General features: G+C 41.8%; 1 protein-coding gene across 2 annotated transcripts; it reads left to right on the top strand.

Moving 5' to 3' along the window:
- Nucleotides 1-259: 259 nt before the first annotated feature.
- On the top strand, nt 260-10,357 carry ywhae1 (tyrosine 3-monooxygenase/tryptophan 5-monooxygenase activation protein, epsilon polypeptide 1). Of its 2 annotated transcripts, XM_005944694.3 has the most exons (7): nt 260-507; nt 1,890-2,089; nt 3,324-3,430; nt 3,601-3,807; nt 4,211-4,347; nt 6,259-6,306; nt 9,160-10,357. In XM_005944694.3, the coding sequence occupies exons 1-6, from the start codon at nt 444-446 to the stop codon at nt 6,264-6,266; spliced, it is 723 nt and encodes a 240-aa protein (XP_005944756.1). In that variant the 5' UTR covers nt 260-443; the 3' UTR covers nt 6,267-6,306; nt 9,160-10,357. The 2 variants fall into 2 exon arrangements, with proteins under 2 accessions (XP_005944756.1, XP_005944754.1); XM_005944692.3 differs by lacking the exon at nt 6,259-6,306 and having other exon boundaries at nt 261-507.
- Nucleotides 10,358-15,800: the final 5,443 nt, after the last annotated feature.

Raw genomic sequence — 15,800 nt, 5'->3', positions numbered from 1 at the left:
TGCTGTCCTGTATTTTGGAGTACAAGCTACGTTTTGTATTATTTATGTAGTTCAAAAAATACAGAATTGCACCGCTATAAATATCATAGACCAGGAACAGAAACTGGTGGTGTTAACACACTATACCGTAGATGTAATTCAACGCCTGCATTTATCGTTATTACTCTTGCTTTTCTTGCTTTTCTCTTCAAAAAAAGAAAAAAAAAACAATAGAGGAGGAAGCATCGGAGTCGGTGAGTCTTGTGCGTATGCGCAGTACCCGGATGAAGCTGGTCGCCATCTTTACTCCATCCCAGCGCTGCCGGTGGGGCGGAACAGCACTCATCGACCCAGTTGGTTTGAAGGAGCCACAGACAGGGCTGGCACATCACCACTGTGTTTTGCACTAACGATCTGTCACTTTGATTAGCCCTTTTGCTACGCTACCTGTATCTTGATACACAATGGGAGAGCGAGAGGATCTAGTTTATCAGGCGAAACTCGCCGAGCAGGCAGAGCGATATGACGGTAAGGCACCATCTCTGGGCCGGCTTGGAGTGGGACATGTTCGCCGATGGGATTTTTTTTTTTTACTGTGCTAGCTAACCTTAACCGAGCACCGCTTTGCTGTGTAGCTCAACGCTAGCCGCGGCAGGCTACATGGCTAATGCAGCTACCATCGCAGATTTCCAACTGTTTATTGGCCAAGACGTATGGCTTTTTGTCCGGTGACAGTACTGCGACATTAAAACAGTTCGTGAGCACGAAACCTGTTTGTTCTGAGGAAAGTGAGCGGATGTCACAGACATTGGCTAGCATTAGCGAAGGGGCTACAACAAAATGGCGGATTAGTGGAGCGTGAGCTGTCAGGAGTTGCCTCCCCTGCACCAGCTAGCTGTGTAACTTTACACATGAGCCAGTGCTTCTTTTCGATATAAGCAGCACTCGTTGCTTATAACTGACTCCGTTTATTGACCTGGCAACTTTTACGCCATTCTGTTGCAGATACTAGGAGGATTAGCACCTTGAAACCAATGTGTATTAGCAGGGAGTGGGAGGTCAGATGTTCACTTCGTGGGGTGTTCCCATGCAAGCAAGCTGGACAGATCGATTGGCAGAAACGACCCCCTCTTCCTCTCCCCGGTGCACTCCTATAACACTGTCATACCATTACAGGCCGTGTACAGGCTGTTTTTAGACGACTGCCTTTGCCACCCGGTCACACGTTGCTCAGTAACGTTAAGTGAATGTACCATGACTCATTCACGGGATTTGAACCGAGTGTATTTGCAGAGAGATTTATGGTTTACTGGCTAAATGGTTTACTGGCTAATGCAAATCTATTCGATCACTCTTCAGCTTAATGAAATTTTAACATGTCAGGTAAAGGTTTCTTTTTTCTTCCTTTTTCTTTTCTTTTTTCTTTGAAGGTTTCATATTTTAAGGTGAGGCGAGGAGGGGCGGGGAGTCAGATGTTTGCTAAATTACATCAGCCACTTTTCCATCCGTACTATCCGTTTAACCGACTTTCAAAGGGTTAAACCCCTCCCAGCGGTAAATGATGGCACACAGCTTAAACTGAGAAGTGCATTGCTTATCGCTTAAGCAAGTAACCAGTTTATGTCTCTGTGTGTGTGTTTGTTGGATTGGTGCCAGAGATGGAAGAAACTGCCTCAGCATTTACTCTTTAACACTGTCTGTCACCTCACATCAATACCCTTTCTTGCATGTCATCTCTGGGCACGGTTTGCCAGGCGTCCGACTGTTTCATTTATTATGATTATCAGCCCGAAACCCATGAATTTGTGAGGCACGTCAGATTAGGTTGACAATGTTGCCAATGAGGCATACTCTCAAGAGACATGACAAAAATAAAACTGTTGGCAAATCCTGGGCATTTCTTTTAACAGAGATGGTGGAGTCTATGAAGAAGGTGGCAGACATGGACGTGGAGCTCACAGTGGAGGAGAGGAACCTACTATCAGTGGCCTACAAGAATGTGATCGGAGCTCGGAGAGCCTCCTGGAGGATAATCAGCAGTATCGAACAGAGGGAAGAGAACAAGGGCGGAGAAGAGAAACTGAAGATGATCCGGGAATACAGGCAAAAGGTAAAGCACTCGAGAAAGGCTCAAGCTTAGATTTCTGTTTTAGATTGTTCTGTAATGTCTCAGCATCCAGAATGTGTTCTCATTATAAAGATCGGCTGTGTTAGTGCGAGATCACAAACACACATTAGCGATGCACACTCTGAGCAGCTACTGGACAGACTGCATCTGAGTCATAGTTGGCAAGTCCTCCACTCTTGCCTTTTTTATGAAGGGAAATAAGAGCTGCTGTTATAATGGGAGAGGCCAGAGAGTGTCAGAGATGGGAGAGGCACTTGGACTGCAGTCAATGACATAATTGGATTCAGGGAGAGTACACCTTGATTTTGTTAGTAGCTCTCTAAGTCCCTGGCAGACACATTTCTTATCACTGGCACGCCATTCGATAAGCTTTGAGCAACATCCTGATTGTTTAGTAAATATCAAATATTAAAGCTACTCTAAGTGGTCCATTAAAGAGGTTGTTAGGTTGGAGTTTAAATAAAGGTTGAAGGGAATCGGTTTACAAATATGGCAGTGTTTCCCACAGATTTAGTTTCTGTTTGTGGTGAAGAATGGGCTGCTATGTGCATGCACATGTGGGAATTATTAAATAATACCAGTTATAAGGTTCTCTGTAACACAGTAATTAGTTTGTAAAATATTTGCAAATAAATAGGAGATAAGTGTAGACTCCAGTTCCAAGCTGCAGTCCCAGAGGGTGGAGTTGGAGCCAGTTATTTGGTGGGATAAGAGACTCAGTGGAAAAGTAGTATTGATGGACAGTGAGTCTGTTTGGTCAGCAGCAACAGAATAGGAGTACGGAGGCTGTCTGTGCAAGAAAAATGGCTGCTGATGGTGTTGCGTTTTTCAAAGGGATAAAAGAAAAGTCAAAAATGCTTGAGTGTACTTGGGTGGCCTGCTCGTGTGGGGAAACACTCTTGAGCTTCTGATAAGCGTTGAGCAACATCCTAATTGGATTAATAAATGCCAAATATTAAAGATATTACAAATGTTGTTAGCAGGGAGTTTAAAGGGAGTGATAAAGGTCCTAAAGAGACCACAGATATGTGTTTGTTGTCCCAAGTTATTGGATCCTTTTTTGATCTTGATGGATCTTGAACGTGAACCTTTGCAGAAACGGGCAGAATTTCTCATACTGGATTCTGAAATTACACAGGAGCAGGAATCCAAATTGATACTTGGAGATTGTGTCAGAAGAAGAGGATCACTGAATCAGTGTGTTTTTTATCAACAGGTGGAGAAGGAGCTGAAGAACATCTGTAATGAAATTCTGGAAGCACTTGAAAGGCACCTACTGCCATCTGCTAAGATAGGAGAGTCGAAGGTCTTCTACAACAAAATGTAAGAGCCTTGATGTTAATTATCAGACAAATACAGTAACTTCCTCTGGTTGGTCATCAAGTACAGCTATCTTTTTGGGCTGGGGTATTTATCGACACAGGAAACCGTTGTCAGGAACACTTCACAGGAAATAACATGTGAAATGTTTCTTTGTTTCCTTCCACTTGCAGGAAGGGTGACTACCACAGGTACCTGGCAGAGTTTGCCACTGGCAACGACAGAAAGGAGGCAGCAGAGAACAGTCTGGTGGCCTACAAAGCTGCTACTGACTTAGCCATGTCAGAGCTGCCACCCACACACCCCATCCGCCTCGGGCTCGCCCTCAACTTCTCCGTCTTCTACTATGAGATTCTCAACTCACCTGACCGCGCTTGCAGGTCACTGCTCCATCACTGCAGCAGCACTGTCACTGTAACTCAGGGCAGCTGTTTGTTTTTTTTGTTTTTTGTCTGTATATTACATAACAGCAAGACTGTCCCTCACTGCTGAGTGGACTGTATGACGAACCCTGACTCAACTCCTGTTTGAGGTTGACCTTCGCCCTCCTCATGCCCATAGGTTGAGGATTAGACTTAGACTTTGCAGTAATGCTGTATATTATAAGCCATTCTTGATTGTCTTTGACTTTATGTTCACATTTACCCAATACTGAGTTCCAGACACACAGTGCTACATGATTTCGTACAGCTGGAATCATAACGCAGCTTAAAAATAATCAGTAAAAACATGATTTTTCTGTCTGAAGCATGATGTGATTTCAGCACACGTTTGTTTGCTCAGGTTGGCAAAGGCTGCGTTCGATGACGCCATCGCAGAACTGGACACACTGAGTGAAGAAAGCTACAAGGACTCCACACTTATCATGCAGTTGTTACGTGACAACCTGACACTATGGACTTCAGATATGCAGGGAGAAGGTAACAGTCCTGTAGTGTGCTTATTTCATCAGGTGTTTTTCTATGATGGTATTTCTACCTGTGTCTCAATGCAGATCTTTTTCCAGGACAAGCTGCTGACACTAACCCACTCATCTTCACCTTAACACTTTCTTACATTTGTTCTTATAATGTGTCTTTATACTGTGAGCATCTTGATGGCTTTTTTGTCTCACTGACAGCTTGCGAAAAATAATAGAAAAAGGCTTGATAGAAAATCAACTGCCTAACAGTTCAATTCAGTTACAACTAATCAGACATGTTGCTACGTTTTGTTTTTGTTTACTTGAAAAGCTGAGTGGTATTCCTGCTCAAGGACTGTTTGTGCAGAATTTAAACACTAGACAGCTAGAAAAAAAAAGTTAGAGGTCTTCTCTAATCTGCTTTTCGATGGAAAGTTCTGGGAACTCGGATTTCCCAAGAACTAATATCTAGGAATTTTTCTAAGACCACGTAGTCCTCTAGCACACCAAGCCTTGTGCTTTAGCAGCATAGCCCGACAATCCCAAATGCAGGATGTGTAACTATGCTGCAGAAAACAATAACTCACTTGGTCAGTTTCCAGCAGTCAGCAATGAAATTCCCACCCTGAGAGTTGTTCCTCCAGTCAACACGTACATAGGTCTGAGGGTTTTTTCAGTGGTAATGCACCTTTTGTTAATAATTTGACACAAATTTCAATTTTAAAATAAAACAAGTCAACAGCAGCCGTCAGGACTGTGTCAGGTGCTCACAGTGTGCCTGTCGAGGTACAGAGAGTTTTTGTTTTTTGGGGGGGGGGGGGGGCTAATTGCTGTGTTGACATGACGCTGAACTGGAGGCATCCCATCTAACCTGTGTTCCTGTGTCAGAATTAGATTCTCGTGCTGAGTGATTTAAGAAAAACTGTTTTCAACAGTCGAATCAAAATTTGAATGAATTTGTGTGAAGTAAATTCCACACAGAGAAAACTTCATCACTACAGATATAGTAGTGTGCCTGAGCCCAGTTTTGTAAAATTGCACATGTTTAGCTCACACATGTAATATGTGGAGCCACACGGACTCGTTCTCCAGCTGCTGCAGGTTCTGGTTTATGTAGTTTTCCAGACTGCAGCAGTGGTTGACTGCAGTCCATGACAGTGCAGCTGAGATAGATCTGACAGATATGTTGGAGATGCAGCTGATTGATATTGAGGGTTCAAGCTACCTGGTCAGCTGGCCCAAATGGCAAGTGTGAGAAGACTATCAGTTGTAGACAGTGTTGTTCTCTTTAGCTTTAAAAGGGAAAAAAAAATAGCAGACAAAGTGAGTCACCACAACTTGGGTGGCTGTTAATATACCTAGATGGCCTCACTAAGTTAAAACACTGTGTTAATAAGCTCAAACATGGAGGTTGAGATTACAACAGCTGTCTAAAGCTGTTTATTTGGCAAGCGACTGCCTAACTAGTGAGGTGTGGCTAGTTACCTGAAACCAACACCTGTGGTAATGGCACAACACTAGCTTGTTTTGGTCTCTAACCAGAACCTCAGAAATGATACAGAGGGATGTGCTGTCTTGTAAGGCGTAAAGAGCGCAGTCATCTGCATACAGATGACACATGAAGCTGATACAGCCAGCATTTGTCTTGGTTCGCCAAGTCCCACAATGATTAATAAAGTGCAGCAGAGTAAATCTGTCATAGCTGATCTTCTTGTAGCTGTTCAGCTGTTACTAGCAACAACTTTTGGTGTAAGAAATTTACAAAAAAGAAATCATTCAGCCCTTTTTGATTCATTTTTTTCTATTCCTTTCATTCCAGCAGTATGCATCAGCTACGCTGCAGAGCATCCACCAAGACCTTTTTTTATTATTATTATTATTTCAGTGACTCATCACCTCTCTTGTCTTTTTCTCATTCCCTCTGCTGTAGAGTCCTAAAGGAAACAAACCTGTACATTTCCCATGTTAACTGTACTTTGTAAGTGTTGCTCACCCACACATTTGCTCTGTGTGTGTTGTGTGTGGCTTGTTTTTACCTCTCTGCACTAGCTCACTCATGGTTTAATAATTCAGCCCACTCACTCACCCATTCACTTGGATCTTGTATTAACTTTTGGTGACATGCTCTAATCTTTGGTCTCATGTAACTGGCTCACTTGACTAAAGGTAGTTTGTATAGTGTGATGAGTAGTTCCCCGTTGTACCTGTGCACAAGCAGTGCTTTACATCATGTTATTTGCATGCTTTCACACCGTGGACCAGTATAGCCAGTCAGTCATTTAAAGACATTCAGGTCCATTCAAGTGGTATGTTCACGTTCACGTTTAAAGTAGTGCTGCAGTATTTGGTGTTCTCTAACAAGAACAGGGTCATTATTAGTTTAATGGAAATAGCAGTGTTTGCCAAAACCATTGCCTTCTAGAGGTGCTTGTTAACCTAAGCTAAGCTAACACTGAAGGTGTTGAGTTTTATGTAAAACTTGCCCCCCACCACTAGCACACAAACACACACTTTGAGCTCTGTTTCCAAACTATGGAAATGAATGCACCATTTCACCCAACACCTGAAACCGTAGAAAATTAGCATCCAGCGTGCAGGTTTTCTTTACAGATTTCTGCTAGTTGCAAAATTCAAGTGTTTGGGGTTTTGTTTCTTTTCCCCCTTTATAAACAAGTCACATACATAACAGTACAGTAATAAATATTGATGGAACCTAAAGTGGACCCATTATGCTTTTCTTTATTTTATATTTTCATATTTTCAGTGGTGGATGGCTAAAGATTTAAAGAATCAGCTCAGTGTCAGTGCATGTAATCACATCTAAACACTTTTTTTTCCTACTCAACACTGTATGATGTCAGTGAGAGAGGATATCCCTAATATGGTCGTGTCAGGCACACAGCTTTGGCTGTGAGCACAGTGTTTGTGGGGGAAATCTAATCTGGAAACAGTTCTACATGCACTGTAGGGCTGGGCCATATCATACTGTTCATGGTAATACCGGTATAATGTTAGGCAACGATAAGAAAATGAAATATCGCGATAAAATATGGGTAAAACGCGCATGCGCAGTGCGTTTGTTTTCATACGCACATGGCGGCGACAGAGAATGAGAAGGGCGAAAGCGGATCGTTGAATGAAACGGATGAACCAGAATTAGTTTGTAAAAATGCTGCAGCTTCAGTGGGTGGAGCTGGTTTGGCTTTCTTCCGTCACATACACAACAAAACACAATTTTTGGTAGAGCATGCTAGCGGGCCGTCGCTGTTACTGTGTTGTTTGGAAAATACGGCACACTTAAAATCAATCCTTCGATTTTCTGAAAAATCGACAGTGCCCCTTATAATCCGGTGCGCCTTATGTATGAATTCTGGTTGTGTTTACTGACCCCGAACCGATTTTATGTGGTACACGGCGCGCAGAAATCTGTCAAAAAATGTTTTAGTACGACTTCGTAAGCTACGAAGCCGCACCGCTTGATGGATTGTCGGAGCATTACGGCTACCGTAGTCAGGAGCCTCGCGGAGTGATACGTACTGTGCTTCAACATAATATTACCGTATTGTGTGTGTATAACCTCTTAAGTTTTGTGGATATTATACATGGTTATGCTCAGGATATGTTGCCCAATTTCCACTGGTTAAACTGTCAGCAAAGAATTTGCATTTGCACTGTTAAATTTTTTTTTTTATAGTTTTAATGCACATAAAAAAACAGCTGCTCGTTTAAGTGAAAATACATTGACAAGGGTTTTTTTGGGGGGGGGTTTGCATTAATAAAGTTGTGGAGTTGTAAAGCATTTTGTCTGGCGTCAATTATATCATCAGTTATATCGTTTATCGCAAATTTTCAAACATATATCGTGATAAATATTTCTGGCCACGTTGCCCTGCCCTAATACACTGTTCTGCATTCTCGATATTTATCTCTTTATTTACCAGTTTTTGTTTTTTGTCAGTCTTTAGTCCTTGTGAAATCATCTGTCTCTAAGAAAAATCTGCCTCAAAGTCCTCCAAGCAGATTTCAGTGGAGTTCAACTTGTTTCAGGCACTTTGGTAAAATCGGTTTCTGTAGCAGTAGCAGTGGTAGGCTAACTGCACTTTGTTTTTCATTGTATTCACAGGGTGCATGCAACCTATTAGTTCTAAAAACACTTTGGCTGATAAACGGGTCAGATTTAGCTGAAATGAGGGATTTGAAGATATGAGTGTTTTGCATATGCAGATTAAACCAACCAAGTAATTGCAGTCGGCTTGATTCGAACCCGCTGTTCCATGCACTGGTAATCATAATACCACTGTGCATGCATTTATTAGAAATTATTGGTACCACTACTACTTGGATGCTGCCGTAAAATGCAGACCTTCTGTTCATCTGAGTGTCTTGTCTGTAGTCCTCTAATAATTCTCATCCAGCCTGGTTCATATATCAGTCTGTTGTAGGAAAGACTATTCAGAATATCTCTGCCATTATCATCATATATTTGGAGGGTGAAAAAGTTACATTAACAGGTTAGTGATTCAGTGTCATGAAGGTGACTCTCTTTACATTGCTTCGGTACTATGGTAACTTACGCCGAACACATAAAGGTGTCCAAAGGGGGCAGTGTCACCATTTCTGTTATTGCAGTGACAGGAAGCCAAATACTCAGAGAGAAGCTGCAAACTCTTAAGCGAAATAGCTACCACCATAATCTCCTCATTTCCTCAAGGTTTTGGTTTGTGTTCAGTTTCACCTGTCACGTCAGACATGCCTGCCACTTGTGCACTACCGAAGGATGATATCTTGTGAGGTTTTAAAGAGGAGCTAACAGTAAATCTCTCTCCACCAGGTGAAGAACAGAACAAAGAGGCACTGCAAGACGCTGAGGACGAGGCCCAGTGAGACTATGCCACCAACAGCCAACAACTTGAGACCCTCACCCCACCCCCTGCACTCCCTCCACCTTCATCTTCCTCCTCCTCAACCGCCCCACCCATCCATCTACAAGTCACTTTCCTCTTTGTCGTCCTTTTTCCTTTTCTTCCACCTCTGTAGCTCCAAGACCCAACAGGGCCACGGAGTTAACAAGTTAATTTTTCTCTCCTTTTTTTTTTTTTTTTTTTTTTATATTAGCCCTGACATCGTTCAAGTAAATACCACTTAATTGAGGCAGGAAATACAATGTTAGAAAGGCAAAGATAAAGAAAGCGGTCCCTGGATTGTTTCTTTTATTTTGTCCTGGTACAAGCAGTTCTGAAAATGTTATCTTTTGGTTTCATTATTGTATTTTTTTGTTGTTTTTTGCTTCTTCTTTTTTTTTCCTCAATATTTTTATCAGTTGCTGGATGTATTGAGAATTTTTTTTTCTTAATGTAATTACAGAAATTAACTTTTATTACTGACAATGTTGACTATTAGTTGTGGGAGCTATTTTATCTGTTTTTAATGAAATGTCATGCAGATCATTTGACCGTTTTTAGGGGCAGTTTGGAAGAGTACAAGTGCCCTTTTTGTTAACTTAGTAGTTGAGAGGAAGTTGGCAATATTCGCGATATCCACGTGGGGCAAAGAAGTGCTTAACTTTTACACCATAGTGATTCTGTTGTCATGTTCATGTAGTTGTCTTTGGACTGTACTTTGTGCTGAAATACTGTAACTGTGCACACATTCTGGCTCTCTGAAGGTTTATCTCTTGCTGGTGGTTTGAAAAAAGGAAAAACAAACTTGGGAGCTCTCTAACTTGTGTAAAAGAGTAGACTTAATTTGGCCCCATCCTTAAATGAAGAAGATCCGTACTTGCATGAGTTAAAAAGAATTAATATTCTATTTTTCTTTTCTGCTGCTTCCCCCTGCTTTTTATCGATGCTCCTCTGCCATTCAGAGGGTGTTTTTTCTTTTGCAGTTTCTTTTTGTGTTGCTTCATTATGTGTAACTTGGAGCTGATTTGTACTACTGGATATCTGACTGGAGCCACAGACAGGGAATCTGTATTGTTCTTACTGAAACACAGCATGGAATTAACATTAAACAATCTAAATTAAACATAAGATGACATGTGGTGTTTATTTTGTTGCCAAGACTTCACCTTTAGGGACTTTATGTTAGGATATGGTCAAGTCTTTGTCAAGACCCTGAATGAAAAATAATGGGAAAGAAGCGGGGATTCCTTACTGTTACTGGACAACAGACTTGGAGAGCTGTGTAGATGAATAATCTATGACCACAAAAAAACAAAATCAATCTGACCCAGTCCTTCATGGGTGGGTCCTACACTCTGAACCAGCCGTGGACAGCACAAAATTCATTTACTATTAGTTGTGTAATGATTGGTTAAGATTTGTAGCATCACAAGTTGTGCTAGAATATAATTGCTTTGCCGTTATCACTGAACTTGCTCATACTGAGATCCTACAAGAAGCGTGATTGTTGAGTATTATGAGTCATTTCTTTATGATTACCAAGTGAAATATGTGCGATTCTATAACTGCAAGGATGCAGGAAGTGGAGCAGCCACAGTTTGCTTCAATAGTGCAACCAGACACCGTAACATGTCAATTACATTCAACTTTTGGGTGATGATGCAAAATAGACCCAGATAAAGTTTTTGTCAAATTGGGTAATGTTTGAAACGACTGCTGATGACATCAAAATATGACGGGGTGGTAAGTGGATTACAGGGTTAGCTAGGAAATTAGCCTAGAATGTCTGAGTGCAACTGATCTTCAGCATTAGGGGTCGTGTGTGATGAGCCAATTGCTTCCTGTGATATTCATTCTTAAAATAAGGCTGGGATTATTTGCACTGCACACGTAGTCACTATGGACGAGTAGTCCTTCCCACTAGCTTTTTTCAGGACTACTTGGAGTCCAGCTGAAGGACCGTATGGAGTAGTGGGTACTCCCAAATCTTCTGAGAGAATGAGACGAGCTGAACTTTTTTGGGAAGGTTTGTGTCCTGTTACATCTGGCATAAAAGTAACAGCTTTTTGTGAAAATAAAAAGCATTTTACCATACCAACAGTCAGACATGGTGGTAGTGTAATGGTCTGGGGTTGCTTTGCTGCTTCGGGACGTGGATGCCTTGCTGGAATTTATGGAACCATGAATTCTGCTCTCTACCAGAAAGTCCTGACAATGATCCGAAACACACCAACAAGTCCACCTGTGAATGGCTCACAAAAAGGAAAAAAGTTTAGGGAGTGACCTACTCAAAGTCTGGGCTTAAATCGAATTGCTTCAACATGAACTTAAACAGGCCGTTCAGTGTGGCTGAATTAAACCAAAGAAGAGTAGGCCAAAATTCCTCCACAGTGATGTGAAAGACTCAATGTCAGTTATCACAAACGCTTGATTCTTGACAGTTCTTGCAAACAAGCAGGTATTAACTTGTTTTTGTCACACAGGGCAGGTATGTTTTGATAGCTTTCTTTTGTTAATAAGTGAAATTGTTTAAGAACTTAATTTTGTATTTACTTGGGTTATCTTAGTCTATCTGAAATATGTGTAACACTTGGGTTTGTGTATAAAGTAATATTAACCCTGTAACACCAAGTGTATTATATTGAACGCATCAGGTTTTGTAATCGTATGAGACTTCTGCATCATCAGTATGATTATTCCCTGAAAAAAACCCTTTAACAATATATACTGAATACAAACAATAAATCCGGGTACACACCGGCTCACTCCTTGGTGGCTGCTTGTCGGGGCCTGGAGCCTGGGGCTCGCTCGGGCCACTTCGGAGGTGGGGTGCCCCCGGCCTCTCGGCCTGGGGCTCGGTCACTCTGGCAGGGCTGGCTGCCGGCGGAGTTCACGGGCGCGTCACTGCAACTCCCCCTGGCTTCTGCTCCGCGGCTGCTGAGTGAACCCTCATCTGGGACTCTCCTCAGCTCTTACTGGGACAGTGGTGCGGCTGCCCCTCTGTTGGTCTTCCTTGGTCTCTTGTGTTCTGGGGGCCTCTGGATGTCTGGAGTTTTGATCTCCTCCATACCTGCTTCATGCCCGGGAGGACGGGGCTGTGGCCCCCCCACACCCTCTAGCAGATCATTACATGAAGGAACCTTTTAAAAACAAGCGCGTCCACGCTCACAGGTGTACACACGGGTGGTCACACCCACAAACTACACCCTTTTTGGCTCCTACCTCAAAGTACACTGTGCACTGTCAATCTCACGTACTGCACAATAATGTTTAATATTTAGTATTTACTGTTATATTCCCATATATCATCGTGATGTTGTTTATTCTGTTGCTCTCGTTTTCTTCTGCTTGTTTTCTTTTTTCATTCTCAACAGGTGAAATTAAAAAAGTATCTACTGTTATCTATTATTAGCTATTTTATTGTGATGGTGTTGTTTTTATTATGTTGCTCTTTGGTGATCGTGGTGATCCAGGTGTTTTGTTTGTTTTTCTTTTTTTTCTTCCCCCCTTTCTCACCCTCTCTTCTCCCTTCTATTTTTCTTTCTCTCCCTCTCTTTCTTTCATTCTTTCTCCCTGTCCTATCCCCCAGTCATGTCTGTCCCGTCTTTAAAAAACGAAAATAAAATAAATACATAATTATAATAAAGGTCAATCAAATGAACCAATATGGCAAGGCCATGATGATCCACTTGGTAAAGTAAATCCACTTGGCATCTTTCTTGGCCTTCAGACAACAATTCTGATGGCTAAAGATCCAAACGGGACAGGCAAAAAAAAAAAAAGAATATTATTTTGTGTTGACCTTTGGTTAACACCAGGAAGTGACTGGTGATTTTTACTGCTTCCCAATTGTTACATTTTTGTTGTCGTTGTTGTTGTTTTCAAAATCATAAAGTAAACACCAAGTACTGCATATAACAGCTAGTTGTTAAGTTTTTTGTTGCCTAGTAACTAATCACATGCAGGCATTTCAGATATGTGGTCAGTCTTGTCGTAATCAGCTGGCTACATTAGGCACACCTGCCATCACAACTGAACATTGCACAGTGGATATTGACTTTCTAACACCCCCCCACCCCTGAGCTGTGTCGTCACGTTCACACACACTGAGCAGATGTTTCTACTGTTGGCACAGAGTTGGCAACTGTGAGCGTGATCATAAATTTATACGTGCTATTTATAGTGTGCGAGAGACAAATGCAATATTAATGCCCGTGCTTCTGCAGTGACAGGGTGACTGCTGCTAACACAGTTGATAGGGACATGTAGCACACAGCTAACAGCTAGTTTCTTGGGGCTGAAAACAAAAATGTTTAGTCATCGCCACCATATTTTATGACAGATTATGTAGTTAAATGTGTCAAAATACCCCGACCTTGTTTCTTTTATTAACATTTACATCACACATGGTGATTCTGAGAGGGCCCTCAGGCCTTAACCTTTTGCCTCCCTCATTTTGCTTGCTCGTAACCTCTGCAGCAGTTGGAGCCTGTTCTACTGTTACATCACCCATAATAACAGCTTGAACTCCATGCTGGGCCTAAATTTAGAGTCTCAGGTGAAAGTGGAGCAGACTGTTAGACAGAAAGTGGCCAGAGCAGCCAGCAGTGTGACATCCTTTCTCTAGCATGATGGGCTTCCTGGTGCTTCTTTGCATTTCCTCCCGATGAAAGGAGCTGAATAAAATGCCTGAACAGGATCCATCTAGCTGATATCATTTTTCACCTACCATCTCTTTAAATGCTGAATGCTGTTGAAAAAAATGCATAGTCCCCTGAAGTTTGGGCATAATATTTTGCTCTAGCCCCACTGGCCTTTAAACAAGAGTAACTACTCAGACAGAAACTGCAAAACCCAATAACCTTGCTCCTGTAGCACTAACCCTAGATTCTGTAAAAAGGCTAAACTTAGGGTTAGGGTTAGGTCTAACCATTTCAGTGCAGTATGGCACTGAGTCTAAATCATCCTCACTCATGTGAGGATGATTTAGACTCAGTGCCATACTGCACTGAAATGTACATACCACATTTGTGTCCCACAGAGGATGGGACTTTTCCACGCTGATGTCTTCAAGTTGTCCTTGATCTACCCATTGCCAAACTCTTTAACCCAGTGTTAGTGACATTAAAAGAAAGCATACGTGAAAGACTTTGCTAATACAGTTTTGACCCATCGGGCCCTGGCATGGGACTTCTGGAGGCATCCTGTGGTGTCTTGTTTCATGACACTGGCAGCAGATCCGATGGATCACGCAGATGTTCAGTTGGATGGGATCTGGGGAGTTTGGTAGCCCCGTCTGAGGTTTGGGCTCTTTGTCTTTTCCATTCCTGAGCAGTTTTTGTTTTGTGTTTGAGAGCAGCTGTTGCTGTCAGCAAATACTGTTGTCATGGGGGCGTGCTTCGTGTGCAATAAGGCTTAGGTATCTGGTAACATTTATACGAATGCCAGGATTGTAACAGGATAATTAGCGTAATTTCACCTGCAGTTCTCTTGTTGTGGTTGATTGGCTTATATTTTCAAACAAAGGATGCAAGGAGATGAACCATAGGGTTGTAGGTTGGTCCACCACTTTGATCCAGACTGAAGCAGATCAATTATCCCTCCTAGATGGAAAATCGTGATAATCTAGCACCACCACATGGCTGAGATTGAAGATTTCCAAGAATGATCTTCATGAATCTAACAATTCCTTGACATTTGTGATTTTGAAAGAAATTTCTATCAGATTTGGTGCAGACACCCATCGTTAGTCATCCCCTGACTTTTAACCATACAGCACTGAAGTGGCTGTAGACGGGATTTTCTTTGAAACCCAGTCATTGTATTTGTTGTGTCTGCTTTTTCTCAAAACAACGGTGTGATTGCAGTCATTTACAAGCAGGAAGCAGTTAACACCGACTGTCACAAGAATGAAAAGTCTAGCTTAGTTTTGTCAGATCACCTAAAACCTTCTAATTTTGTGTGTAATGTCGGGGATATACATCATATGCGCCTGAGGAGAGAGCTGACTGAAGAACCATCCAAGTCTGGCAGTGCAGCAGCTGCTCTAGAGCCCTCTACAGTTTGAATCCGGCACTCACAAGAGATTCTTTCAAATCACTTTCTAAATGACGTGTTTCAGAAGCACCGAGGATCAATCACAGAATGAAAAATAGACACACAGATATGGTGACATCTAGCTACAGAGGTTAAATCTGTTGTATTCCGAGCTGTTAGTTTATGCTTCAGGATATGCATTTTTAAAAAAGGTGGGTTTTAGAAGCTATTTATACAACACTATGGTCAAGGAAACATCCACTTTCTGAACTACTTACCCAGCTTACGTTGAAGGGGATGGAGCAATTTGGGTCGACTACCTACCAGGCTACCCAGATAGGCAGGTATAAAACTAAAAGTTGTGGATAAAAGAACTTTAAAAAAAGATGCGCCTAGTTAAAACTAGGATTAGCAACATGTTAAGAATGAAAAATTAGCGACATATAAAAAACCCTGGTAGATGAAACTGATTTATAAATTATTATCTGAAATAAATATTGTTCAGTTGTTAGATGTAATGGAAAAAAATGACTGA

This window comes from Haplochromis burtoni, unplaced genomic scaffold (assembly GCF_018398535.1).
Source record: "Haplochromis burtoni strain Fernald_Lab_line unplaced genomic scaffold, NCSU_Asbu1 Contig_417, whole genome shotgun sequence".
Lineage (NCBI taxonomy): Eukaryota > Metazoa > Chordata > Actinopteri > Cichliformes > Cichlidae > Haplochromis > Haplochromis burtoni.
The sequence above is the reverse complement of the archived record's forward strand: the minus strand, read 5'-3'. Positions and strand labels throughout refer to the sequence as shown.

Coding starts and splice junctions, on each gene's coding strand:
- ywhae1 (XM_005944692.3), top strand. CDS start 444: ATGGGAGAGCGAGAGGATCTAGTTTATCAGGCGAAACTCGCCGAGCAG. Junction 508..1,889: donor GCAGGCAGAGCGATATGACG/GTAAGGCACCAT, acceptor TTCTTTTAACAG/AGATGGTGGAGTCTATGAAG. Junction 3,431..3,600: donor AAGGTCTTCTACAACAAAAT/GTAAGAGCCTTG, acceptor TTCCACTTGCAG/GAAGGGTGACTACCACAGGT.